The sequence below is a fragment of the Suillus discolor genome (assembly GCF_016758755.1).
Source record: "Suillus discolor strain FC423 chromosome Unknown F5147scaffold_2, whole genome shotgun sequence".
In the NCBI taxonomy this organism is placed as follows: domain Eukaryota; kingdom Fungi; phylum Basidiomycota; class Agaricomycetes; order Boletales; family Suillaceae; genus Suillus; species Suillus discolor.
The window spans coordinates 895,274-918,421 of record NW_024541249.1 but is presented as its reverse complement, the minus strand read 5'-3'; the positions used below and the strand labels follow the sequence as shown (position 1 = coordinate 918,421).

General features: G+C 45.9%; 8 protein-coding genes across 8 annotated transcripts; 6 read left to right on the top strand and 2 right to left on the bottom strand.

Annotated features, from left to right (window-relative positions):
• Positions 1 to 36: 36 nt before the first annotated feature.
• Positions 37 to 1,663, top strand: F5147DRAFT_832424 (uncharacterized protein; the record flags this gene model as incomplete). Its single annotated transcript, XM_041443812.1, has 15 exons — positions 37 to 78; positions 135 to 144; positions 198 to 217; positions 263 to 295; positions 345 to 441; positions 491 to 519; positions 575 to 602; positions 652 to 684; positions 736 to 812; positions 870 to 942; positions 999 to 1,079; positions 1,138 to 1,248; positions 1,303 to 1,343; positions 1,397 to 1,422; positions 1,478 to 1,663. 15 exons carry the CDS (start codon positions 37 to 39, stop codon positions 1,614 to 1,616), a joined length of 840 nt encoding a protein of 279 aa, XP_041299606.1. The 3' UTR covers positions 1,617 to 1,663.
• Positions 1,664 to 2,958: 1,295 nt separating this feature from the next.
• Positions 2,959 to 4,555, top strand: F5147DRAFT_795900 (uncharacterized protein; the record flags this gene model as incomplete). The annotated part of the gene is made up of 15 exons (XM_041443162.1): positions 2,959 to 3,000; positions 3,050 to 3,059; positions 3,113 to 3,132; positions 3,178 to 3,210; positions 3,260 to 3,356; positions 3,406 to 3,434; positions 3,490 to 3,517; positions 3,567 to 3,599; positions 3,651 to 3,727; positions 3,785 to 3,857; positions 3,910 to 3,990; positions 4,049 to 4,159; positions 4,213 to 4,253; positions 4,307 to 4,332; positions 4,394 to 4,555. The coding sequence occupies 15 exons, from the start codon at positions 2,959 to 2,961 to the stop codon at positions 4,539 to 4,541; spliced, it is 849 nt and encodes a 282-aa protein (XP_041299605.1). The 3' UTR covers positions 4,542 to 4,555.
• A 902-nt stretch (positions 4,556 to 5,457) lies between these two features.
• F5147DRAFT_121569 (uncharacterized protein) lies at positions 5,458 to 7,316 on the top strand. The gene is made up of 15 exons (XM_041428133.1): positions 5,458 to 5,679; positions 5,736 to 5,745; positions 5,799 to 5,818; positions 5,868 to 5,900; positions 5,950 to 6,046; positions 6,096 to 6,124; positions 6,179 to 6,206; positions 6,257 to 6,289; positions 6,341 to 6,417; positions 6,475 to 6,547; positions 6,605 to 6,685; positions 6,744 to 6,854; positions 6,908 to 6,948; positions 7,002 to 7,027; positions 7,083 to 7,316. The coding sequence occupies exons 1-15, from the start codon at positions 5,638 to 5,640 to the stop codon at positions 7,201 to 7,203; spliced, it is 822 nt and encodes a 273-aa protein (XP_041299604.1). The 5' UTR covers positions 5,458 to 5,637; the 3' UTR covers positions 7,204 to 7,316.
• A 1,824-nt stretch (positions 7,317 to 9,140) lies between these two features.
• On the top strand, positions 9,141 to 12,277 carry F5147DRAFT_832420 (uncharacterized protein; the record flags this gene model as incomplete). The annotated part of the gene is made up of 18 exons (XM_041443811.1): positions 9,141 to 9,390; positions 9,443 to 9,643; positions 10,624 to 10,677; positions 10,734 to 10,743; positions 10,797 to 10,816; positions 10,862 to 10,894; positions 10,944 to 11,040; positions 11,090 to 11,118; positions 11,174 to 11,201; positions 11,251 to 11,283; positions 11,331 to 11,407; positions 11,465 to 11,537; positions 11,594 to 11,674; positions 11,733 to 11,843; positions 11,899 to 11,939; positions 11,992 to 12,017; positions 12,073 to 12,186; positions 12,235 to 12,277. The coding sequence occupies exons 1-18, from the start codon at positions 9,262 to 9,264 to the stop codon at positions 12,275 to 12,277; spliced, it is 1,200 nt and encodes a 399-aa protein (XP_041299603.1). The 5' UTR covers positions 9,141 to 9,261.
• A 1,235-nt stretch (positions 12,278 to 13,512) lies between these two features.
• Positions 13,513 to 15,071, bottom strand: F5147DRAFT_647662 (cytochrome P450; the record flags this gene model as incomplete). The annotated part of the gene is made up of 5 exons (XM_041433221.1): positions 13,513 to 13,637; positions 13,696 to 13,820; positions 14,067 to 14,236; positions 14,285 to 14,394; positions 14,861 to 15,071. 5 exons carry the CDS (start codon positions 15,069 to 15,071, stop codon positions 13,513 to 13,515), a joined length of 741 nt encoding a protein of 246 aa, XP_041299602.1.
• A 2,152-nt stretch (positions 15,072 to 17,223) lies between these two features.
• F5147DRAFT_121404 (uncharacterized protein) lies at positions 17,224 to 19,100 on the top strand. The gene is made up of 15 exons (XM_041428132.1): positions 17,224 to 17,518; positions 17,574 to 17,583; positions 17,641 to 17,660; positions 17,706 to 17,738; positions 17,794 to 17,890; positions 17,940 to 17,968; positions 18,024 to 18,051; positions 18,102 to 18,134; positions 18,192 to 18,268; positions 18,326 to 18,398; positions 18,454 to 18,534; positions 18,593 to 18,703; positions 18,759 to 18,799; positions 18,853 to 18,878; positions 18,934 to 19,100. Exons 1-15 carry the CDS (start codon positions 17,477 to 17,479, stop codon positions 19,049 to 19,051), a joined length of 819 nt encoding a protein of 272 aa, XP_041299601.1. The 5' UTR covers positions 17,224 to 17,476; the 3' UTR covers positions 19,052 to 19,100.
• Positions 18,852 to 20,598, bottom strand: F5147DRAFT_665333 (uncharacterized protein). The gene is made up of 5 exons (XM_041435099.1): positions 20,457 to 20,598; positions 19,617 to 20,398; positions 19,069 to 19,568; positions 18,935 to 18,982; positions 18,852 to 18,879 (listed from the first exon to the last, which is right to left on the bottom strand). Exons 1-3 carry the CDS (start codon positions 20,557 to 20,559, stop codon positions 19,149 to 19,151), a joined length of 1,305 nt encoding a protein of 434 aa, XP_041299600.1. The 5' UTR covers positions 20,560 to 20,598; the 3' UTR covers positions 18,852 to 18,879; positions 18,935 to 18,982; positions 19,069 to 19,148.
• An 88-nt stretch (positions 20,599 to 20,686) lies between these two features.
• On the top strand, positions 20,687 to 23,027 carry F5147DRAFT_625451 (DUF747-domain-containing protein). Its single transcript, XM_041432677.1, has 7 exons — positions 20,687 to 21,226; positions 21,274 to 21,552; positions 21,612 to 21,762; positions 21,813 to 22,141; positions 22,191 to 22,355; positions 22,405 to 22,625; positions 22,675 to 23,027. Exons 1-7 carry the CDS (start codon positions 20,756 to 20,758, stop codon positions 22,991 to 22,993), a joined length of 1,935 nt encoding a protein of 644 aa, XP_041299599.1. The 5' UTR covers positions 20,687 to 20,755; the 3' UTR covers positions 22,994 to 23,027.
• The last annotated feature ends 121 nt before the right edge of the window (positions 23,028 to 23,148 follow it).

Genomic DNA, 23,148 nt, shown 5'->3' with positions numbered 1-23,148 from the left:
AGCGAGTTTTGGAACGTTATCTAGTACGAGCGTGCAATGGTCGCGCCCATAGAGAATGTAGGAATCCAGACGGCGAAGGTAAGAATTCCCCAATATATTTTCCAGATGAAGTTTGTTGACTGAAACTACTCTAGTATTGCAATGGTACGTGGACTTCATGCAGGAGTTTACACCATTCTCATCCTGAATATTTGCAGTGGCCGGTCTGGGACTTTTGGTAGGTCTACGAGCCATGGACGATGTCCCCTCTTATGCTTCGTAGATTTTTGACTATTTCTTAACCCTCAAACCTGAAGTGAGCATTTCTTTGTCGAGTTCGAACATCTCTTGACGAATGTTACAAGATTCAATGGACATGGAACAGGCGCTGGAATGTCGCTCGTGTTCTTTTTGTAATCTCACGCTACATGGCTTTTGTAGCAGCTGCCATGACTTCATACGGTGAGCAACGATCCGTATCTCCTGGTGCATGACATTGACGAGTGACTAGCTGTCCTTGCTACACGAGCGAACGAGAATGTTAGTGCGTCTTGTTTATGTGGTTGTTGTATGAACTGAAGGACGACGAATACAGTGCCCGCCCTTCGGCAGGGCTTCAAATGGTGATCGATATCCTGAATAGTCAGCGTCTTGTCACTGATTTCACTACAGCAATTCATATCATCAGTATCGTAGCTGCTGAAGGTTCGCTCCATTCTTGCAGTGTCTTCTGGGCCTCATATCCATCTCTCATAGGTCTTCTGATCATTCGTACATATGCGTTCTGGAAACAGAGCAAGAAGCTTTTGGCAGTGTTACTGGTCTTGGCAGCAGTGCGTTGGTCTGGTCATGCATGCTCACACTCATCGTCTGTTGATATCGCAATGTAGATTTGCATTGCGTGTGGTGTCGGTCTCACAGATTTTGTCGGTGGCCCAACAGACGTGCCCGTAAACCCTTCAGGTGGGTTTGCATTATTTTTTCTTTCCCTGTGGCAGACGACAAATGTGCTTTTCAAGCTCCCCCCACAAGCAGCTGCAATTTTGAAACGAATCGGGGCAGTGCCATTCAATATGGCTTTCTCGTGACCTACGAACTATGTAAGGATATCTCGTTGCCGTTCCATTGCAGCGCAACTTTTCGTTTCCATTCACCTAGTGCTGTTGTCTTTAACGGTGTTTAAGAGATATAAAGACTACAGAGATTGCAACGGTCGTCTAGTGAGAGCCATCTTCCAGGGCGGAGTGCGGTATATGACTGCTACAATCTGTGCGGTGACCATTTTTCAATTTAACATGTCCCGTGTTGAAGCGCTTCTTGCAGTCGTTTCTGTGGTCAATATAATGATCACGTCTGCGGTGCCAGTAAGTTGCTTATTGTATGCGCTCATTTGACAAATTTTGTTAATTTGGGCTAGGAATCATATAGCGAGATGATGGACTTGTGCGTGGCAATTCGTTTAACGTGGTATAATAAATTCACTGATGCGTTGTGGCAGACCACAAGTTGTCCTCCACAGTATGTTGGCATCTCGTGTGCTGTTTAGTCTGCGTGAAAGTGACCAGGATGAATTGGATTTGGCGACATTACAAATGTCGACATTTCGTCCAGCTCAGCAGGACACTTCATTTGATTGATTTTATCGCATAGTCATAGTCATGATATGGTCCATCAGAATGCAGGCGTAACATACAAGAGAGTTTGCCTAACTAACGACAACGTGATTTGAAGCGACCAAGGTCCGTGATTCTTGGTAAAAGGGAGTGGAAGGAATGATAAGGACGACGAGTGAGGATACGTGAGGTGTGCTGAACTCGACGTCCACGGTAGGTCGAAAAAGGAACGGAAGGGAAAAACTGTGCTAACCCTCAGCTGGAAGCGTGGTGCTCCGACAAGCTACGTTATCCGGGACAATGTGTAAACAGCTAGTGGGGCTGATAAATTACGTGATGGATGGACTGCGCGGTGCTATCAGGAGGATATGGACATGGGCGCAATGATCATCCTCTCCAACAAGCACTTCCAATTTTTATCTACCAAGCAAATCACCACGATTGCGATGGTATGCGACCTAGTTTTTTTCAATCTTGTTATAGCAGATTAATATTTGAGGCTAAGCGCGTGCGTTCTGATATCTCGACTGTTTTCAAAAACACCGAAGCTACCGGGCTTCAAAAACCAGTTCAAGATGCTCTTCTTGGATGATGGAGTAGTGCTAGGTGTCTCAACTGTGCTCTCGTATGTGGTTGTGTCTATGTACTCGCATGCTGTGCTCTCTATGTTCGTGATGACTAAGCCTTCGGAATCGCCCTTGGGAAGCTCTCTGCTTCAACTCCTTGGCCCTAGTAGGACCCCCTACTCCAATGGTATCGATACAATGATCATCATAGTGATGTTATCACCTCTCTAAACTAATTTCTTCAGCAAATGACATTATCATAATATCCCTATTCATGGCATCTACTGTTTTCCGTTGTTTCGTTGACCTTGATTATCACTGAAGGTGCCTGCGACGGGATCATGATTCATGAACATATGAATTGAAACGCGCCAAGAGCATGATGCTTAGCATTTTGCTGTGGGAAATCAGCTCACAGTTGTTCCGCACAGTGTACGGGCGTTGCAGTTCTTCCATTTGCATCAAACTGTAACCGCTAAGAAGTGGAGCAGAACAGATTCATTTCAACACGAATGGCATGGTTTTCTTCTCTGAGTTTCAAATTTACCCGTTTGCCAGCGAGCAACTGCTTATGCGGTAATTCCGGTACTCTGCATTTGCTACGTTGGAAATCCATTGCCAGTTTCGCGACCCAGATAGGACCTGCTATTGGTTTTGACTCCATCACCATGTGCAGTCCAATTTGATCTCGCACGGTGACACGGCGAATGCACAGTTCCGAAATCGGTGCAATCATACAAATTCATCTCTTCGAAATATATAAGAGCGAGTTCTGGAACGTTATCTAGTACGAGCGTGCAATGGTCGCGCCCCTAGAGAATATAGGAATCCAGACGGCGAAGGTAAGAATTCTGTTTTCCAGATGAGGTTTATTGACTGCAACTACTCTAGTATTGCAATGGTACGTGGATTTCATACAGGCATTTACACCACTCTCATCCTGAATATTTGCAGTGGCCGGTCTGGGACTTTTGGTAGGTCTACAAATCACGGACGATATCCCCTCTTATGCTTCATAGATTTTTGACTATTTCTTAACGCTCGAACCTGAAGTGAGTGTTTCTTTGTCGAGTTCGAACATTTCTTGACCGATGTTACAAGATTCGATGGACATGGAACAGGCGCTGGAACGTCGCTCGTGTTCTTTTTGTAATCTCACGCTATATGGCCTTTGTAGCAGCTGCCATGACTTCATACGGTGAGCAACTATCTGTATATCCTGGTACATGTCATTGACGAGTGACTAGCTGTCCTTGCTACACGAGCGAACGAGAATGTTAGTGTGTCTTGTTTATGTGGTTGTTGTATGAACTGAAGGACGACGAATACAGTGCTCGCCCTTCGGCATGGCTTCAAATGGTAATCGATAGCCTGAAGAGTCAGCATCTCGTCACTGATTTCACTACAGCAATTCATATCATCAGTATTGTAGCTGCTGAAGGTTCGCTCCATTCTTGTAGCTTCTTCTGGGCCTTATATCTATCTCTCATAGGTCTTCTGATCATTCGTACATATGCGTTCTGGAAACAGAGCAAGAGGCTTTTGGCAGTGTTACTGGTCTTGGCAGCAGTACGTCGGTCTTGTCATGCATGCTCACACCCGTCGTCTGTTGATATCGCAATGTAGATTTGCATTGCGTGTGGTGTCGGTCTCACAAATTTTGTTGGTGGCCTACTAGCGGTGCCCGTAAACCCTTCAGGTGGGTTTGCATTAATTTCTTTGCTTGTTGTAGATGACAAATGCTTTTCAAGCTCCCCCCACAAGCAACTGCACTTTTCAAGCGGGTCGCAGCAGTGCCGTTCAATATGGCTTTCTCGCGGCCTACGAAATATGTAAGGATATCTCGTTTCCATTCCATCGCAGCACAACTTTTCATTCCCATTCACCTAGTGCTGTTGTCTTTAATGGTGTTCAAGAGATATAAAGACTACAGAGATTATAACAGTCGTCTGGTGAGAGTAGTCTTCCAGGGCGGAGTGTGGTATCTGGCTCCCATCATCGGTGCGGTGACTTTTTGTTCAATTTTATGTCTTGTGCTGAAGCGCTTCTCCCAGCTGTTTCTGTGGCTAATACGGTAATGACAGTTCTGGTGCCGGTAGGTTGCATGGTGCATCTACTCGTTTGACAAATTTTGCTAATTTTGGGCAGCAATCATATAACGAGATGCTGGACTTGTGCGTGGCAATTCGTTTAACGTGGTCTAATAAAATCACTGATGCATTAATATTGTGGCAGACCACAACTTGTCCTCCACAGTATATTGGCATCTCGTGTGCTGTTCAGTCTGCGTGAAAGTGACCAGGATGAATTGGATTGGGCGACATTACAAATGTCGACATTTCGTCCAGCTCAGCAGGACCAAAGGCATACTTCATTTGATTGATTTTATCCCATAGTCATGGTATGGTCCATCAGAATACAGACGTAACCGTAACATACAAGAGAGTTTGCCTAACTAGCGACAACGTGATTTGAAGCGACCAAGGTCCGTGATGCCTGGTAACAGGGAGTGGAAGGAACGGCAAGGACAACGAGTGAGGATACGTGAGGTGTGCTGAACTCGACGTCCACGGTAGGTTAAAAAAGGAACGGAAGGGAAAATTTTCTGGCCAGCCCAAGCCTCACTCTGCGTACAGTAGGCTTGCACAATAAATAATAGCTAGGATACACTCAACAGGACATACTGTACCAGACGGAGTGTAGTTACAATGTTCTGTACCTCATTTACAAGAAAAAGACAATGGAGTTATTATGTAAGGTCCATGCGCTGAGCGAGGTCTTCACTGCTCGTACCTTGCTGCGGGAGCCGAGTGATAACAAGTCACTTATCACTTGTTATTTTCTACTCCGATACGCGTGTATATATAACTTCGTCCGTTGTCCAATCTGTGTGCACCCTTCGTCCGCCTCTCAGATCTCTCACAGAATCGCTGTAAGACAACTACCGAAATCGTCCTCTAATTATTCGCAAGTTCTCAAATTTCACGTTGGGCCACAATCAAATGATAGTCAAACGCATGATTAATGATTAACTGCGCGGTGCTGTTCAGGAGGATACTTATCTGTGCCAAGACAATAGTGGCGCATTGATACTGGTGATTATCTCCACCAACGAGCACTTCCGACATACTAATGGATGGTATGCGACCTTCAATCAGGCTAAGTACGTGCGTTCTCCGGCTGTTTCCGAAAACGCGGGCATGCTCTTTTTGGATGGACTCAACTATGTGATGATGTCATCCCTGCTTCTCTGAGTTTCAAATTCACCATTTTGCCAACGAGCAACTGCTCATGCTACAATTAAGCCAGTTTCACGACCCAGATAGGACCTGCTACTGGTTTTGACTCCATCACCATGCGCAGTCTAATTTGATCTCGCACGGTGACACGGCGAATGCACAGTTTCGAAATCATGCAAATTCAGATCTTGGAAATATATAAAGGGCAAGTTCTGGAACATTATCTAGTACGAGCTTGCAATGGTCGCGCCCAGAGAGAATATAGGAATCCAGACGGCGAAGGTAAGAATTCCCCAATATATTTGCCGGATGAAGTTTGTTGACTGAAACTACTCTAGTATTTCAATGGTACGTGGACTTCATGCAGGAGTTTACACCATTCTCATCCTGAATATATACAGTGGCCGGTCTAGGAGTTTTAGTAGGTCCATATACAAATCACGGACAATAACCCCTCTGATGCTTTGTAGATTTTTGACTATTTCTTAACGCTCGAACCTGAAGTGAGTATTTCTTTGTCGAGTCCGAACATCTCTTGACGAATGTTACAAGATTCGATGGACATGGAACAGGCGCTGGAACGTCGCTCGTGTTCTTTTTGTAATTTCACGCTACATGGCTTTTGTAGCAGCTGCCATGACTTCATACGGTGAGTGACCATCCGTATCTCCTGGTACATGACATTGACGAGTGACTAGCTGTCCTTGCTACACGGGCGAACCAGAATGTTAGTGTGTCTTGTCATGTGGTTGTTGTATGAACTGAAGGACGACGAATACAGTGCACAAACTTCAGCAGGGCTTCAAATGGTGATAAATACCCTGAATAATCAGCATCTTGTCACTGAATTTTACTGCAGCAATTCATATCATCAGTATTGTAGCTGCTGAAGGTTCGCTCCATTCTTGCAGTGTCTTCTGAGCCTTATATCCATCTCTCATAGGTCTTCTGATCATTCGTACATATGCGTTCTGGAAACAGAGCAAGAAGCTTTTGGCAGTGTTACTGGTCTTGGCAGCAGTACGTTGGTCTGGTCATGCATGCTCGCACCCGTCGTCTATTGATATCACAATGTAGATTTGCATTGCGTGTGGTGTCGGTCTCGCAGATTTTGTCGGTGGCCTACTAGACGCGCTCGCAAGCCCTTTAGGTGGGTTTGCATTGTTTTTTTCTTTCCCTGTTGTAGACGACAAATGTGCCTTTCAAGCTCCCACCACAAGTAACTGCAATTTTGAAACGAATCGGGGCAGTGCCATTCAATATGGCTTTCTCGTGGCCTACGAACTATGTAAGGACGTCTCGTTTCCGTTCCATCGCAGTACAACTTTTCAATCCCATTCACCTAGTGCTGATGTCTTTAACGGTGTTCAAGAGATATGAATACTACAGAGATTGCAACGGTCGTCTAGTGAGAGCCATCTTCCAGGGCGGAGTGCGGTATATGACTGCCATAATCTGTGCGGTGACCTTTTTCAATTTAATATGTTCCATGTTGAAGCGCTTCTTGCAGTCGTTTCTGTGGTCAACATAGTGATCACGTCTGCGGTGCCAGTAAGTTGTATATTGTATGCGCTCATTTGACAAATTTTGTTAATTTGGACAAGTTATCGTATAGCGAGATGATGGACTTGTGCGTGGCAATTCATTTAACGTGGTCTAATAAATTCACTGATGCGTTGTGGCAGACCACAAGTTGTCCTCCACAGTATGTTGGCATCTCGTGTGCTGTTTAGTCTGCGTGAAAGTGACCAGAATGCCTTGGATTTGGTGACATTACAAATGTCGACATTTCGTCCAGCTCAGTGACAGCAGGACCAAAGGCATACTTCCTTTGATTGATTTTATCCCATAGTCTGTAAGGCGGCTATGAGTTCGTAGGGGAATGTGAGCAAAGATGTTTAGAGACGAGATAACTGCAAAACGATAAGACGAATAAGGAGACGTTGAGACAAAGACGTTCTAGGAGACTTTCTGAGTTTCTTGGAGCGGGAACTGAGTATAGAATTCGCTGTAGATATCAATTGTACATGGACTAGTTATAGTTGCGAACCGTAAGGGTCCTCGGGTACGAATAGGCCGAATGATTAGATGAAACGGAGGCAGAGAGTAAGTGGCGTTGAGTCCAGACAGGGTATACTAGTGAGAGCGAGAAAAAAATACGAGAGACTGAATGAGTGGCGTACGAAAAGGTTCGGTTTTGGACAGAGTGACAAGAACCGCATATGTAAGTGCTGCTATTGAGTTCGACGGGGAATGATTCGGACCATGAGAGAATGAGTGAGGGGGTGTTAATTCACTGAGGATACAGAAAGTAAGGACCGGTTTTTATATGTAAGTGAGTACAAAAGGAGTCCCATAAGTAGTACTACGACGGGTAACTCTATAGCCGGTGTCCGTGACTAGCGAAGTAACATTCCTTACACATAGTGGTTTTGACAACTTTTGGTACGGCGAGAAGAGAATGAGGAACAGTAACGAGAGGAAGGGTTTGAGGGTCGATATCGACGAAGGGTATCATGTAAGAAGGCACTAAACGCCGTGCTGGTTATCGAAGACACTGAGATAATGAAAGTGAAAAGGAAAGCAATGTGTCCGCGTAGCTCGGATGCGAAGCGTGATGCTTCTTCGCATCAGCGAGTCACATGGGTGGCTAGACCTAAGTCCGGATCTTTCTATGAAGTCATGGTCGGGGCGTAGAGGATATACGACCCTCACAAGTCATGATATGGTCCATCAGGATGCAGACGTAACATAAAAGAGAGTTTGCCTAACTAATGACAATGTGATTTGAAGCGACCAAGGTCCGTGATGCTTGGTAAAAGGGAGTGGAAGGAACGCGGTAGGTCGAAAAAGAAAGGGAAGGGAAAAACTGTGCTAACCCTCAGCTGGAAGCGTGATGCTCCGACGAGCTACGTTACCCCGCACTTGGACAATGTCACGTACCAGGAGATACGGGTAGTTGCTCACCGCATGAAGTCATGCCGGCTGCTACAAAAGCCATATAGCATGAAATTACAAGAAGAACACGAGTGATGTTCCAGTGCCTGTTCCATGTCCATCGAACCTTGCAAAATTATCAAGAGATGTTTCGAACTCCATAAAGAAATACTCACCCCAGGTTCGAGCGTTAAGAAATAGCCAACAATCTACAAAGCATAAGAGGAGATATCGTACATGACTTGTAGGGTAGTTTCAGTCAATAGAATTCATATTCGGATATCGACGTCTGAATTTCTGTGTTAACTGTGGGAGCGACCATTACAGGCCCGTAATAGATAAATCTCCAGAACTGCAGAACTTGCTCTTATACATTTCCATGATCTGAATTTCAAACACGGTGTGAGCCTGCACAAGTGATTCAGTCAAAACTAGTAGGCCTTACTTATCTGTGTCGTGAAACTGGCGAAATACGCAAATGCCGCAGAGCACCGGAACTATTCCACAAGTAGCTGATTGCTGGCAAAAGGGTGAATTTGCAATTCAAAAGGAAAACCATGCCGAAATGTTGTATACATGTCGACATCATTTGCAACCAGTCACCATCAGTTACAGCACAGCTGGATGCCAGGAGCACAGTGAACTAGAAGATGCGCGATGCACACTTGTTAGCTACTTATAGTAGTGTCTATACAAAAACGTGAAGACAACTGGCTGACAAATTGCCTGACCCTCGACCACCAGGACTCCGGAACCCCACCACGAAGGCCCGACATCGCGTGCACCAACTTGAAGGACCCCTCGCGGACACCTAGGCAGCCTGAAACACGCCCCAAAAAAATTCTAGGATTCACAAAACCCCCACAGCTTACAGTGAACGCCATTGCCGTCACGCCCGCGCAGGAATTGCAGGCATTCCTCTAGACGATGAGTGGCGTCGCCGCCGCCCATGCGAATAAACATTCAGCAATGCTCTCGGCCCACGGTATCGACAACATATCCAAACCTCCTCCATCACTTATAAATGTTTTCGATGTACTCCTCTTGTCCCCGCAGGTTACAACATAATCGTCGTGCTTTATCCTATTCCTGCTTTCACTCGCGGTAGGACCACAGATCCATACGTGTCTCAACGCGCGTCACACCATTAGATTTCAGTACCTCCCTCATCGGCTCGCGTGATCCCGTAGCCATCGTATCTGCATCAGTCGACTCCTTAGCACGGCGAAATGCTATCGCGCTTACGAACGAGAGCACGCGTTCAAAGGAACTCAAGTCTGAAATACGCCGTTCATGGCATACGATGATTGTATGTGTCTATATTATGGAGGCATGTGCATGAGCTGTGACGTCACGATGTTGCAATATCACGGTACACACTTCGACAACGGGCAGAATTATATTGTTTTACCCCCGCTATTCCTATTTTTGTCATGCGGCCACAAATGCCCGTCTGGTGAATAGGAAGCACAAGCGTCATGGCGAGATCAAATGCCGAGCCAATGAGCAGAACTACCCAAAATTCTGCAGGTGCGTTTCCCTTTTGCCCATGCAGTTTGGCTGCTGTTTTTGAATTAGGACATGGCGGCATGTACACTTTCGGGTATTCACATGGACTACAATACGAATTATCAACAATATTTGCTTACACAGGCGAAAAGTTGCAAGTGTCGTAAACCAATGTTGATGTGATATGAATGTACTGGTCTGGTGGCAGTGAGTAGTGCTCGCTCGTTGTGCGCACAATCTGCTGTCCTTCAACCCTCCTGAATGGTGCGTGAAGATGTCTAACATCCAGCCCTCTGCTGAAATCGAACATACTTGTGTCCTCTGCAGCAATTAAGTTTACTATATCCGTATTCATAGCAAGTAACTGAAGTGCCATTTTTCTGCTGTGCCATGGCCCTGAAAGGCGTGAGATGATGGTGGATATGTATGTTGAAATGCGCTAAGTAAGAGTATATGACGACCAAATCAGCTCCCGTAAGCTCACAGCTTGTTGTGCAGTATATTGACATCTCGCATGTAGTAACCGTCGAAGGGCAGAGCAAAGTGTCACCGTTGAGAGAGATTTCAACATTTCGACCTTCTGATGCTGAATTTCAAATTCACCCTTATGGGCAAGTCCAATGCCACCATCAGCTTTACGATGGGGATGGGACCTGGTTTTGATTGAATCACCTGCGCAGTTTATTATAGATGATATCGCACAGCGAATGAAAATTTACAAAACAGATTCAAAATTAAATCGTGTAAGCATATAAGAGCGAGTTCTGGTACCTTATCTAGTACGAGCGTGCAATGGTCGCGCCCCTAGAGAATATAGGAATCCAGACGGCGAAGGTAAGAATTCCCGAATCTATTTGCCAGATGAAGTTTATTGACTGCAACTGCTCTAGTATTTCAATGGTACGTGGATTTCATGCAGGCCTTTACACCATTCTTATCCTGAATATTTGCAGTGGCCGGTCTGGGACTTTTGGTAGGTCTACAAGCCATGAACGATATCCCCTCTTATGCTTCATAGATTTTTGATTATTTCTTAACGCTCGAACCTGAAGTGAGCATTTCTTTGTCGAGTTCGAACATCTCTTGACGAATGTTACAAGATTCGATGGACATGGAATAGGCGCTGGAACGTCACTCGTATTCTCTTTGTAATTTCACGCTATATGGCCTTTGTAGCAGCTGCCATGACTTCATACGGTGAGCGACTATCCGTATCTCCTGGTACATGACATTGACGAGTGACTAGCTGTCCTTGCTACACGAGCGAACGAGAATGTTAGTGTGTCTTATTTGTGTGGTTGTTGTATGAACTGAAGGACGACGAATACAGTGCTCGCGCTTCGGCTCGGCTTCAAATGGTGATCGATATCCTCAAGAGTCAGCGTCTTGTCACTGATTTCACTACAGCAATTCATATCATCAGTATTGTAGCTGCTGAAGGTTCGCTCCATTCTTGTAGTGTCTTCTGGGCCTTATATCTCTCATAGGTCTTCTGATTATTCGTACATATGCTTTCTGGAAACAGAGCAAGAAGCTTTTGGCAGTGTTACTGGTCTTGGCAGCAGTGCGTTTGTCTGGTCATGCATGCTCACACTCATCGTCTGTTGATATCACAATGTAGATTTGCATTGCGTGTGGTGTCGGTCTCACAGATTTTGTCGGTGGCCTACTAGCGGTGCCCGTAAACCCTTCAGGTGGGTTTGCATTATTTTTCTTTCCTTATTGTAGACGACAAATGCGCTTTTTCAAGCTCCCCCTACAAGCAACTGCACTTTTCAAGCGGGTCGGAGCAGTGCCATTCAATATGGCTTTCTCGCGGCCTACGAAATATGTAAGGATATCTCATTTCCATTCCATCGCAGCGCAACTTTTTATTCCAATTCACCTAGTGCTGTTGTCTTTAATGGTGTTCAAGAGATATGAGGACTACAGAGATTCTGACAGTCATCTGGTGAGAGTAGTGTTCCAGGGCGGAGTGTGGTATCTGGCTCCCATCATTGGTGCGGTGACCTTTTGTTCAATTTAATATGTCTTGTGCTGAAGCGTTTCTCCCAGCTGTTTCTGTGGCCAATGCACTAATTACAGTTCTGGTGCCGGTAGGTTGCATGGTGCATCTACTCATTTGACAAATTTGCTAATTTTGGGCAGCAATCATACAACGAGATGCTGGACTTGTGCGTGGCAATTCATTCAGGATGGTTCAATAAAAAAACTGATGCATCATAACAGACCACAACTTGTCCTCCACAGTATCTTGGCGTCCCGTGTGCTGTTCAGTCTGCGTAAATGTGACGAGGAAATCGATGGGACAACATTACAGATGTCGACATTTCGTCCACTTTAGTACAATAAAAGGCATATCTCACTTGGACTTGGTTGATTATCCTACAGTCACAGTGGCCGTATGCCCAGTAAGGACGTATACGCAGTATAAAACAGATCTCGCCTATCAAGGGCAACCAAACTGCAGGAGACTGTCATGAATCATGATCATCTGTCGTCATCTGATTTCCCTGCCCTGCATCTTCGTTGTCCTCATCTAGACTGCTCTTCACCTCTTCCAGCGAAATCGTTGATGGATCCGCATCCGTCCAGTACTTCTGATGTGACAGAAGGAGCCCCTGATGTGCTCGCAGGAGACGCTCATAATCTGCCAACTATGCCGCGTGTTAAGCAGTCATATAGACCCTGCAAGTGTGACGCTTTGCAAAGAGGGACATGATGCGTGCTGTACCAGGGTCACCGTCTGGCACAGGTCCTCGGGAGCGCCAGGTGTCCTGGCGCAGTAGCAGGAGTCCTGGTCCGTAGTCGGTAGTCCTATACTATGTTGTCATAGTCGGTCCTCGAACCGTAGCCTCCCGCTACAGAAGTTTGGCCTTGATTTCCCTCGCAGTCCGTGCCTGTTCCAGTGCCACCATGGCGCGAGGGTAGTTGTCAAAATTAGTTTTGTCATGTAGTGCATCGCAGCACGATAAGCAAGATGCTTGTACAATGCAAAACATCTCCCATTTTCGGGAGCTATGACCTACGAGTAAGGCGCTTATGTTGCACGAGGTACGTATACCTGAGAATGATACGGTTGTTGCTGGCAGTCGTTCGATTGGGAACTGAGGCATGTCATGGACATTGTGCCGGGGGTTGCCGGTAGGACATGAGCAGCACGTAGCAGAGGCGGGCAGGAGTGCCAGGGGTCTCAGCGCACATAGACAGGTACGACACGTTGTAGCAGCATCGTCATCATCCTTAGCTCTCTAGAGCATCTTTGGTCTTCATCCTCTCCCGAGCGCAGGGCTAGAGTCGGGTCCAACATGAAATACAGACGACGCAGTGCGCCATATTCTGGCATGCCGTCACTGAAACGTCGCAGGACTCTCGACACAACAGTTAGACACGCCGGTGAATGACTCGGAAGCCTCTTTCTATTCATCGCAATTGCTGACCTGGTATACATTAGAAATACATACTTTATGAATTACTCTATAGTGCCCCAATCAGACCATGGATGGTAAACTGTCATCAAAACTTGGCAGTTCGCCGACCGTCCACCGCAAGCTCTGGATTAATGTGAGGCCGTGCTGAGATACTGCAAGAGAAGATCGCAGGATAGCTGAAGCAACGAAACTGTTAGTGACGAGAGGAAGGAATGACATGAAGAAGTCACCGAACCAGTCACGTGATGAACGTGGGAGTAAAGCTAATCACTTTGCCCTGGTCATCTTTAACAGAAGAAATATCCAATGTGGCCAACATAGTCACAATGGCAGGCCGCACGAAGGCATCAGCAGTGTACCGCCCTGATCAAAGTCCATATGCGAGCGAATCTTTTCAAAGTTCAAAACACTTAACATACACACGGGCCAAAGCCGAAAATGTATTGTGCGAGATCATCGTTTGTTAACGCGCCATCGACGTCGATGAGCCTCTCTGGTATGAAACGAGATGCGTCGGGGTACCGCTTTTCATTCCGTGTGATGCCCCTGGAATCAGTGTCACGAAAGCTGTGAAGAGCATATTGGACCATGTATTGGCATGATGATCGCGCCTTATGTACGACATTATAAGTGATCGTTGTGTTGATAGGACAAAAACAGCGAACCTTTTGGAATGAAATAGCCATCGTATGTGTCATCACTCGAGGTAGCGTGTGGTATGCCTATAAAATCGGTTTCAGTACAGGCCAGATCACTCGGCGGAAAAGAATACCAAGGGGTGAAATGGGCTACCATCGTAAAGTCTCTCGCAAAACTGCATCAATGTAGGGTAGTGATGCTCTGTCCTCTAACGTTGGCAACCGATCTTTTCCAACCACTGAGTTGATTTTCGCTTGTGCGCGTTTCTGGAAATCTGGATATAATACCATAGCCAAAACAAAGACCATCCAAGTTGCCTCAGTCTGTCACGAGGATAAGCAACGGATAACGTGGTGGAGCTATCCGCTTACGCTGACATGAAGCTGTGTGATATTAGTGTATGTCGGAAGCATAACATTGCTTGTAAAAATGCCGATATCGTAGTCAAATACCGCTGGCATCACAACAGATAGACAAGAATCTGCGAACAGGTAAATAGCGGTTCAATTTGTAAAAACCATTTGCTGACACTGCAAAGTGGCCATGATAATGTTGAGGGCCATCAACTAGGTTGACGACCATCTCATGAGCCCGCCTGATCTGCATTGGGCGAAACTTCACTGCAGACTCGGGACGGAAAGTTGGGTGGAAGAGTCGTCAGCAAAGACGCCATTCATTGCCATCACCGCTGAATCCAAAGTTGACCGAAAAGCCATATCTGCAAGAACCTTAAACTGGTTGAATATAAGAATACTGAAAGAACGCACGGCTTGAGTGTGGCTAAGTATATTCGATCGGAGTAAATCTGAAAACGCTTGTCCAATAAGGCTTCTGCAATGTGCTCAGAATTGACCACGACGATTTCCTAGTCTAGAATTCGCACGAAGACCAAGTCCACTGGTGTAATAATTTGCAGCACATATACCCTATACTATCTGTTCACGTACCATACGCAGCAACCCGTTCGGTAGAAGTCAGCCAAGGCTCCTGAGAGTCGACAGATAAGACGTTCCCCAACAGTGGGAGCGGCACTGAGCCAGGAGGAAGAGAAGGGTTATGCTGTCGCTTCTTGATGAATCGCCTAAGTGCCGTGACAGCGGCAAAAGAAAGAGAAAAGCCAGCGAGGATAGCAAAGTGACCATGAACCGCAGGGACCATGATTCAAGCAGTGGGTTAGTAAACCATATATGATGCAACCATCCTTATAACCGTGGGGATGCAGTAAATCATCGTCGATTATGCAACTCGGTGATGTGTCTCCTATCGCTCTCTATATATATATTGCTTCTCGCTCAAATTACATCGACTTCTGTGTGGGCGGCGAATAATCTGGAGAGATCCGATAATCATAGAAGGATAAGACATACACAAGATGTGAAAAAGGTATAAGATCGAGCAAGCGATATGCATCCGAGCGTCGTGTTTGAAGGCAAGCAGCTTGGTTATCTTTGCATTCCAGAATTTTGCTGCGTCCTCATAGTGTCCGCCGCCCGTCGCAAATTTTGTGTCATCGAGTGAATAGATCACCACCCACGCAGACATATTCAGGCAGGTGCATAGCACCTTGTACCCGATCGACTCTTGATCCTTACTGGTCTGGGAGGACAATGGACATGGTCAGTGTTCGATGACCACCACAGATCTTGACTATGTGTGCGAGCGAAGCCCACAAAATAGTCGAATGAGAGGGTTTGTCTGGCAGTGATTTATAATGCCTCTACAGGCCTATCTTTCGAGATGGTCACAAGAACTGGTCAAAAATGCAGACAACTCATCTTGTCGCCATCGAAAAAGCCTGGCAGTACTCGGCAGTGATACTTGCCAAGCTTGGCTGAACCGTGTAACATCGCTTTAGGATGTTGAAGTTAGAACGGTTTGAAAAAAGTCACATGCATACATTCATTAACAACTTTTCAGCTAGGACCTGCAACTTGAAATGGGAGATCAGCATATTTGGAAAGCTACACCTATGTGAGTCCCAGGCCACCCAACAAACAACACAACAAGGTTCTCAAGCACACCCTTAGGCCTGGAAACAATTCGCCAACAGTTGCTCGACAAAACACCGACTGAAACATGTCCGTACAATTCGGATAACGTGCTGGACGCAATGGCTGATACTGCCCAGTGTCTGAATGTGGTTTGAACCTGACCAATGACAGTCTGGTTCTAGGACAGTACCTACTGCGACACCATCGAACGTGACCGAGCTGAAGTATCATGATGGAAGTTCTTGGACCGTAAATTCGCACCTTTTTCAGAAAATTAAAATTTATTTTTACATAACTTATAAGTATCATATTTGGAATTTCAGGACCGTCCGTCCTCACGGATTCACATTAGGCTGTACTCAGCGATAAGCTTACCGCGTACTGCCTCCGGCCCCCGTCGAATGAATCTCAAAATAAACTGCATCTGCGCCATACAACGCAACCTCTCGACATAAAAGGATTGGCGAGAAATGCACGAATACGGAGTCGATTCGTCGAAGACCACTGCAGTACATATTCCACGTATCACATTTTCTTTGCAATGACCTCAAACAATCTCTTTTAAAACCATCCTACGCGACTACTTTCAGTGGCCGACAGGATCTCACGCTCTCTCGCACAGCCTCGGTCGACTCCTTAGCATGGCGAAATGCTATCACGTTCATGAACGAGGCCACGCATTTAGAACTCGACTCTAAAATATACAGTTCATGATGCATACGATTGCATGTCTTCATCGAGGCATGAGCTGCAGCATCATGATGTTGCCATGTCATGGTACACACTTCAACGATAGAGGAAGCCAGATAGAGATATATGGTCATACTCCCGCTATTCCGATCTTGGTTACAGAGGCACATCTGATTGGAAAGCACAGGCAGATGGCGAGATCAAGTGCCAAGCCGATGAGAAGAACTAACCAACATTCTGCAAGTGCGTGGCAGGCTCACCTTTCGTGAAGAACACTGCGTCTGCGAAGCAATTCATGAGACTGGGCTACTCGTCGTGTTATGATGGTATGATGACCTTTGCCCGTTGCCATGTTCCCTGCTTGCGCGGTTTGACCGTCGTTCTTGAATTGGGACACGGCGGGACGGACAAGTACTTTCGGTTATCTACATGGACTACGATGTGAACTATCAATGATGATCTTTGGGTTGCAAAATCAATGTCGATATGATATGAACGTGCTATCCACGTAGACTACAATGTGAATTATCAATGATGTTCATCAGTTTGTTACACGGATGAAACCCTTCTTTGAGTATGATACTAGTATGTTTCAAGTGAAACCAAACAAATCGGTTGAGAAATGGTGGAGATCGTGTTTCGGACTGCTAGTATATACTAGTGTGACTATCCGTTACTTTTCGTGATATGAGTTGCGACTCACGTAACCTACTAGGCCACCGTGCCACCACATCAGTTTCACGTTCTATAATTTGTTTTGATCACCTGCAGCTGTGCATTTGATTGGAATTTGGCACAGCGAATGAGTTGGATCAAACTAAAATCATGTAAGCGTATAAAAGAACGAGTCCTGTAACTTTATCCACATAGCGCGAGCGTGCGATGGCCGCACCCATAGTCAATACAGGAATTCAGACGTCGAAGGTAAGAATTCCCCAATATATTTCTAGATCAAGTCTATTGACTGCAATTACTCTAGTATTGCAATGGTACGTGGATTTCATACAGGGGTTAGATTACACCATTCTCATCCTGAATATATGCAGTGGCCGGTCTAGGAGTTTTGGTAGGTCTACAAGTCATGGACGATATCCCCTCTTATACTCCGTAGATTTTTGACTATTTCTTAACGCTCGAACCTGAGGTCAGTATTTCTCAGGCTTCATACAGTTCAAACATCTCTTGACAAATGTTACAAGATTCGATGGACATGGAACAGGCGCTGGAACATCACTCGTATTCTTTTTGTAATTTCACGCTACATGGCCTTTGCAGCAGCTGGCATGACTACATATGGTAAGCAGCTACCCGTATCCACTGGTACGCAACATTGACAAGTGACTAGCTGCCATTGCTACACGAGCGAACGAGAATGTCAGTGTGTTTTATTTATTTGGTTGCTGTATGAACTGAAGGACGACGAATACAGTGCACAAACTTCAGCAGGGCTTCAAATGGTGATAAATATCCTGAATATTCAGCATCTTTTCACTGAATTTTACTGCAGCAATTCATATCATCAGTATTATAGCTGGTGAAGGTTCGCTCCATATATGTAGTGTTTTCTGGGCCTGAAACTTATCTCTTTTTTATATAGGTCTTTTGATCATTCGTACATATGCGTTCTGGAGGAAGAACAACAAGCTCTTGGCAGTGTTGCTAGTATTGGCAGTAGTACGTTGGTCTGGTCATGCATGCTCACACCCATCGTCTGTTGATATCACAATGTAGATTTGCATTGCGTGTGGTGTCGGTCTCACAGATTTTGTCGGTGGCCTACTAGCGGTGCCCGCAAACCCTTCGGGTGGGTTTGCATTATTTTTCTTTCCTTGTTGTAGACGACAAATATGCTTTTCAAGCTCCCCCCACAAGCAACTGCACTTTTCAAGCGGGTCAGAGCAGTGCCATTCAATATGGCTTTCTCGCGGCCTACGAAATATGTAAGGATATCTCGTTTCCATTCCATCGCAGCACAACTTTTCATCCCCATTCACCTAGTGCTGTTGTCTTTAATGGTGTTCAAAAGATATAAAGACTACAGAGATTATACCAGTCGTCTGGTGAGAGTAGTCTTCCAGGGCGGAGTATGGTATCTGGCTCCCATCATCTGTGCGGTGACCTTTTGTTCAATTCAATATGTCTTGTGCTGAAGCCTTTCTCCCAGCTGTTTCTGTGGCCAATACACTCATTACAGTTCTGGTGCCGGTAGGTTGCATGGTGCATCTACTCGTTTGACAAATTTTGCTAATTTTTGGCAGCAATCATATAACGAGATGCTGGACTTGTGCGTGGCAATTCGTTTAACGTGGTCTAATAAAATCACTGATCCGTTGTGGCAGGCCACAACTTGTCCTCCACAGTATGTTGGCATCCCGTGTACTCTTTAGTCTGTATGCAAGTGAACAGGGTGAATTAGATGAGACGACATTACAGATATCGACATTTTGTTCAACTTAGTACAATAAAAGGCATACCTCACTTGGACTTGATTGGTTATCCTACAATTACAGCATGTCCCGTCAGAACGTATACGTAGCATAAGAGATCTCGCCTATCAAGGACCACCAAACTGGAGGATACTATCACGAAGCATGATCATCTGCCGCTCCATCTGATTTCCCTGCTCTGTATCTTCATCGACCTCATCTATGTTGTTCTTCACCTCTTCCAGCGAAATCGTTCCTGGATCCGCACCTGTCCAGTACTCCTGACGGGACAGAAGCAGCCACTTACGTTCTCGCAGGAGACGCTCAAGATCTGCTAACGTCACCCAACCATGCCGAGTGTTATGCAGCCATATAGATCCCGCGAGTGAAACGCTTTGCAAAGAGGGACATGATGCGTGCCACCTTGACGCGAGGGTAGCCGTCAAAGTTGTGTCGTGTAGTGCATCGGCTTTATTTCGCGACATCAGGGTCAACGACCTGAGGCATTCGAAGCCAGAGAGGAATTCAGGAAAGGCTTCGAGAAGTTCCTGTAGATGCTTGGAGCAAATGTTGTATGTAAGTAGAAGATGGCGCACCTGCGAGACTACTCCATCACTCGAGTAAAAGGCAAACGAATTCAGTTTTGGTAGATTCTTTGCAATCGCTTTGAATGCTGCAAGTGCACTTGTTGTGTCGCTTAGACGGGTGATGACCTGCAGTGCGGTCAATGGGCCGGTAGAATAGGAAAGGATGTTCGATGCAGTATTGAGGATATCGTCTTTGAAAAGCGCTTGATGCAGCAAACAGAGTTCCACTTCCTTAATTTTTCGATTTGGAACTACTGCAGCCAGTACCAGAGGAGATGCAGAGACCCTTGTAAGCTTTGTGAGAGTGTCGCTAGGCAGAACCATGTCATTCACGAATTTTCCGCCGAACATGGCATTGCGCAGTTCCGTCTGCTCTGTAATTAATTTGATGAAGTCCTTATCCCAGTCGAGTGTTGTAGTGAGAGAACGAAGTCGAAATGAACATCCATGCAAATATTTTGCGTAAGGGCCGTCGAGGAGAATTGTAAGATCGGTGAGCGAAGACGCGTTTAGCAAGGCACGACGCAGCAGGTTGAAGTAATTGAAGAAAACGTCATAATGTCGAGTAGCATCAGCCAAGATCAGAGTACGAGCACAGGATGCAAGATGCGGGTACGATGCAAAACATCTGAGGCATGGTATGATCATGTCCTCGGCAGGTTCGACGTTCCTGTAAATCACGCGCTGGGAAATGAACCGGAAGCTTTGGGATATGATTGCCGTGTTCACCAGGTCCTTATTCCCCAGGTATTTGAGTATGTGATGTATGAGTTCGGAAGGGATGGAAAGGACTATGGTACCTGTGTTAGAAAACAGTCAAACAGTCAGATTCAGGTTTGCTAGACGTACCACCACCAGGCCTATCCTGAGATCGATCGGAGTGAGTCTCAGGACGATCCACGCCAAATTTCTCCTCCATCGCGGCAGAGAATATTTCTGGTGTGCTTTGCATGCTTGTGTGATAGTATCTGCAGTTTTGATTCCAAAAAACCACATCATCATCCTGATAATCTGATGACATAATGTCCATATCAAGACGTATTGATGGCATAGCTAACGTGATTCTGAACCTTTGCCCTCTCACTACTATGAACTCCAGGTCGTAGTTTTCACTTCAATTCAAATAATTAGAATAATATTTGCGGCATATGGCTACCTCTCCGCGACGCTCAAGAAGACGCTTCTCTTCCGCATCCATTGGTGCGACATGGAATGCGCAGTTTTCACCACTTTCCACACCAGTTTCGCGAGGTCGCCGCAGAAGGTCCTCATCCGTCGACTTTGATGATGATGTTATTCGCGGTTCAGACGTAAAGGGAGAGAAAACGATAAATGCACCACTCGGTGAACAGGACCTTGAATGCGAGAGGATGCTTGAACCCGAACTCGAAGTCCATCCATTGACATATGCATCACTCCCTACAACTCCTATATTGCCGTCTCCGCCTGCCTCTCCACCTCCGATAGCCCGGAGTCAAGAGCTCCCGAAAGACCAGCCTTTATTTTCTTTATGGGACTACCTATGGGAAGAGCTTCTCGCGACTGACTTTGACTCGCACCAGGAGTTGAAGTGGGAGAGGGTGAGCAATTTCTTGAGTATTCCTCTGGCAATGGAAAAGGTGCGTAGAGATCCATGCGAGTGACATGCGGTGCTCATGAGGCGTAGATTATTGGTTTTGGCTTCATACTTTGTTTAGACTCATTCCTCTATACTTTTACGATACTACCCATCAGGTTTGCACTGGCGACCATCCGATGTTTCCTGAATTTTTTCAAAGTCTCCAAATTGCCTCTCCCACCATCACAGAAAGCTGACATCATTCGCATGATGCTGCTTGTGGTCTCCATCATGGTGTTGATTCCGCTCACGGATGCCAGTAAGATCTATCACTCCATACGCGGACAAGACACTATCAAACTATATGTAATATTTAATGCATTAGAGGTACGTTCGTTTATACCTCGGTTCAACCGGTGCACATGACCAGACTTCCACTGTTCTAGATCGCTGACCGCTTGTGCGCATCGATAGGGCAGGATATCCTTGACTGCCTATTTTCCCGTTCGACGCTCGAGGTACTTTCTCGTCGAGTGCCGGTTACGTCTAACACGCTTCGCCCATTCGTGTTTTTTGGGCTAGCTACTCTCTACATGGGTCAGTATTTGTCAACAGGCCTTTATATCGCGCCATTAACATTGTTTTAGTTTGCCACTCATTAGTGATGATTTACCAGTTGCTATCTCTCAATGTGGCCGTCAATGCATATGACCACGCACTCCTAACTCTTCTCGTCTCGAATCAGTTCGTCGAGATCAAAGGAAGTGTCTTCAAGAAATTTGAGAAAGACAACCTCTTTCAGATCACATGCGCGGATATCGTGGAACGGTTTACGCTCTCACTCATGCTTCTCATTGTTGCATTTCGCAATTTAATCGAGCTGAGTGGATCTGAGTTCGACTTTACAGGTGGATTTGCCCTTCCAATGAGCTTTGGTTGGTTCATGGGCAATAATATCTTATGGACCATATCCTACGTAGGTTATTGAGATACTGCACCCAACCCCGCTTACGAAGCTCGATCAGCCTGTTGTGACTGTGATGGCATCTGAGATCCTCGTGGACTGGCTGAAACACGCATTCATCTCTAAATTTAATCACATACGACCATCTGTATATGAACGATATACAGATGTGCTCTGTCGTGATTTGGCTAGTGGGAGTGCTATAGGGCGCCTGGGTGCTCGAAAGGTCTGGCGTTTGGCTTTGACTCGTAAATGCATTCATTGACCGAATGCAGCATAGCTATGTTGACCAATCACCATTAGTGGCCCGCCGACTTGGCTTTGCCTCCCTTCCGCTTGCAGTTGTCATTATTCTAGTTGGTCTTCAGTCATTAACTCTCGTATTTTCTCTTCGCTTTGAAGATGAATGGGGCTGGGATGCTCTCATGGATATGTCAAATGCCGAGGTCGTACATTTACTCAAGTGGGCCGTGATGGGGGTGGCATTTTGGTTATGGTAGGATTTCTTTTGTTGTCATAGTTTCATGAAAGCTGACTCTGTCTAGTTTTCTCGCTTTAAAAGTTCTCCTTGGTGTAAATCTTATCTCATATGCGACGCGTCGTCGAGCAGGCATGGAGGCTCGCGCTGCTGCGGACACCATCAACGACTTTGGGCGAGATCCTATAGGGGAAGGTAAGGAGGAGCGCGAGTATAACAAGCAGCTCAAGAAGATGGTGGACGATTGGAGAGACGACGCTGTACGAGTAGGTGAGATGGGTGAGGGGCGCATGCGTGGTGGTAATGGACAAGGCGGCGGCGGTGACAAGAAGCGGGTGCCCCTTGAAGAGTTGACTCGCTTTACAATGGTGAAGCGTATCTGGTGATACAAGAATGACAAGAATACTTCTTTGATGTTTCTGCCGGATGTGATAAACCGACTGCACTTGAAAATTACCATCTAAGTAAAAGCGTATGTGCGTTAATCAGACGATGACTTCCTTCGAATGGTGCATAATTTTTATTTCATAAATCATATGCA

What these genes read in the sequence shown, in the direction of transcription:
- F5147DRAFT_121569 (XM_041428133.1), top strand. Translation starts at nt 5,638, where the DNA reads ATGGTCGCGCCCAGAGAGAATATAGGAATCCAGACGGCGAAG. An exon ending in TCTTAACGCTCGAACCTGAA is followed by an intron (nt 5,901 to 5,949) that starts GTGAGTATTTCT and finishes GAATGTTACAAG; the next exon opens with ATTCGATGGACATGGAACAG. An exon ending in AGCTGCCATGACTTCATACG is followed by an intron (nt 6,047 to 6,095) that starts GTGAGTGACCAT and finishes ACGAGTGACTAG; the next exon opens with CTGTCCTTGCTACACGGGCG.
- F5147DRAFT_121404 (XM_041428132.1), top strand. Translation starts at nt 17,477, where the DNA reads ATGGCCGCACCCATAGTCAATACAGGAATTCAGACGTCGAAG. An exon ending in AGCTGGCATGACTACATATG is followed by an intron (nt 17,891 to 17,939) that starts GTAAGCAGCTAC and finishes ACAAGTGACTAG; the next exon opens with CTGCCATTGCTACACGAGCG. An exon ending in GTATCTGGCTCCCATCATCT is followed by an intron (nt 18,704 to 18,758) that starts GTGCGGTGACCT and finishes CCTTTCTCCCAG; the next exon opens with CTGTTTCTGTGGCCAATACA.
- F5147DRAFT_665333 (XM_041435099.1), bottom strand. Translation starts at nt 20,559, where the DNA reads ATGCAAAGCACACCAGAAATATTCTCTGCCGCGATGGAGGAGAAATTT. An exon ending in TCAGGATAGGCCTGGTGGTG is followed by an intron (nt 20,399 to 20,456) that starts GTACGTCTAGCA and finishes CAGGTACCATAG; the next exon opens with TCCTTTCCATCCCTTCCGAA. An exon ending in GTGATGGAGTAGTCTCGCAG is followed by an intron (nt 19,569 to 19,616) that starts GTGCGCCATCTT and finishes AAGCATCTACAG; the next exon opens with GAACTTCTCGAAGCCTTTCC.
- F5147DRAFT_625451 (XM_041432677.1), top strand. Translation starts at nt 20,756, where the DNA reads ATGGCTACCTCTCCGCGACGCTCAAGAAGACGCTTCTCTTCCGCATCC. An exon ending in TAATATTTAATGCATTAGAG is followed by an intron (nt 21,553 to 21,611) that starts GTACGTTCGTTT and finishes CCACTGTTCTAG; the next exon opens with ATCGCTGACCGCTTGTGCGC. An exon ending in GGCGCCTGGGTGCTCGAAAG is followed by an intron (nt 22,356 to 22,404) that starts GTCTGGCGTTTG and finishes GACCGAATGCAG; the next exon opens with CATAGCTATGTTGACCAATC.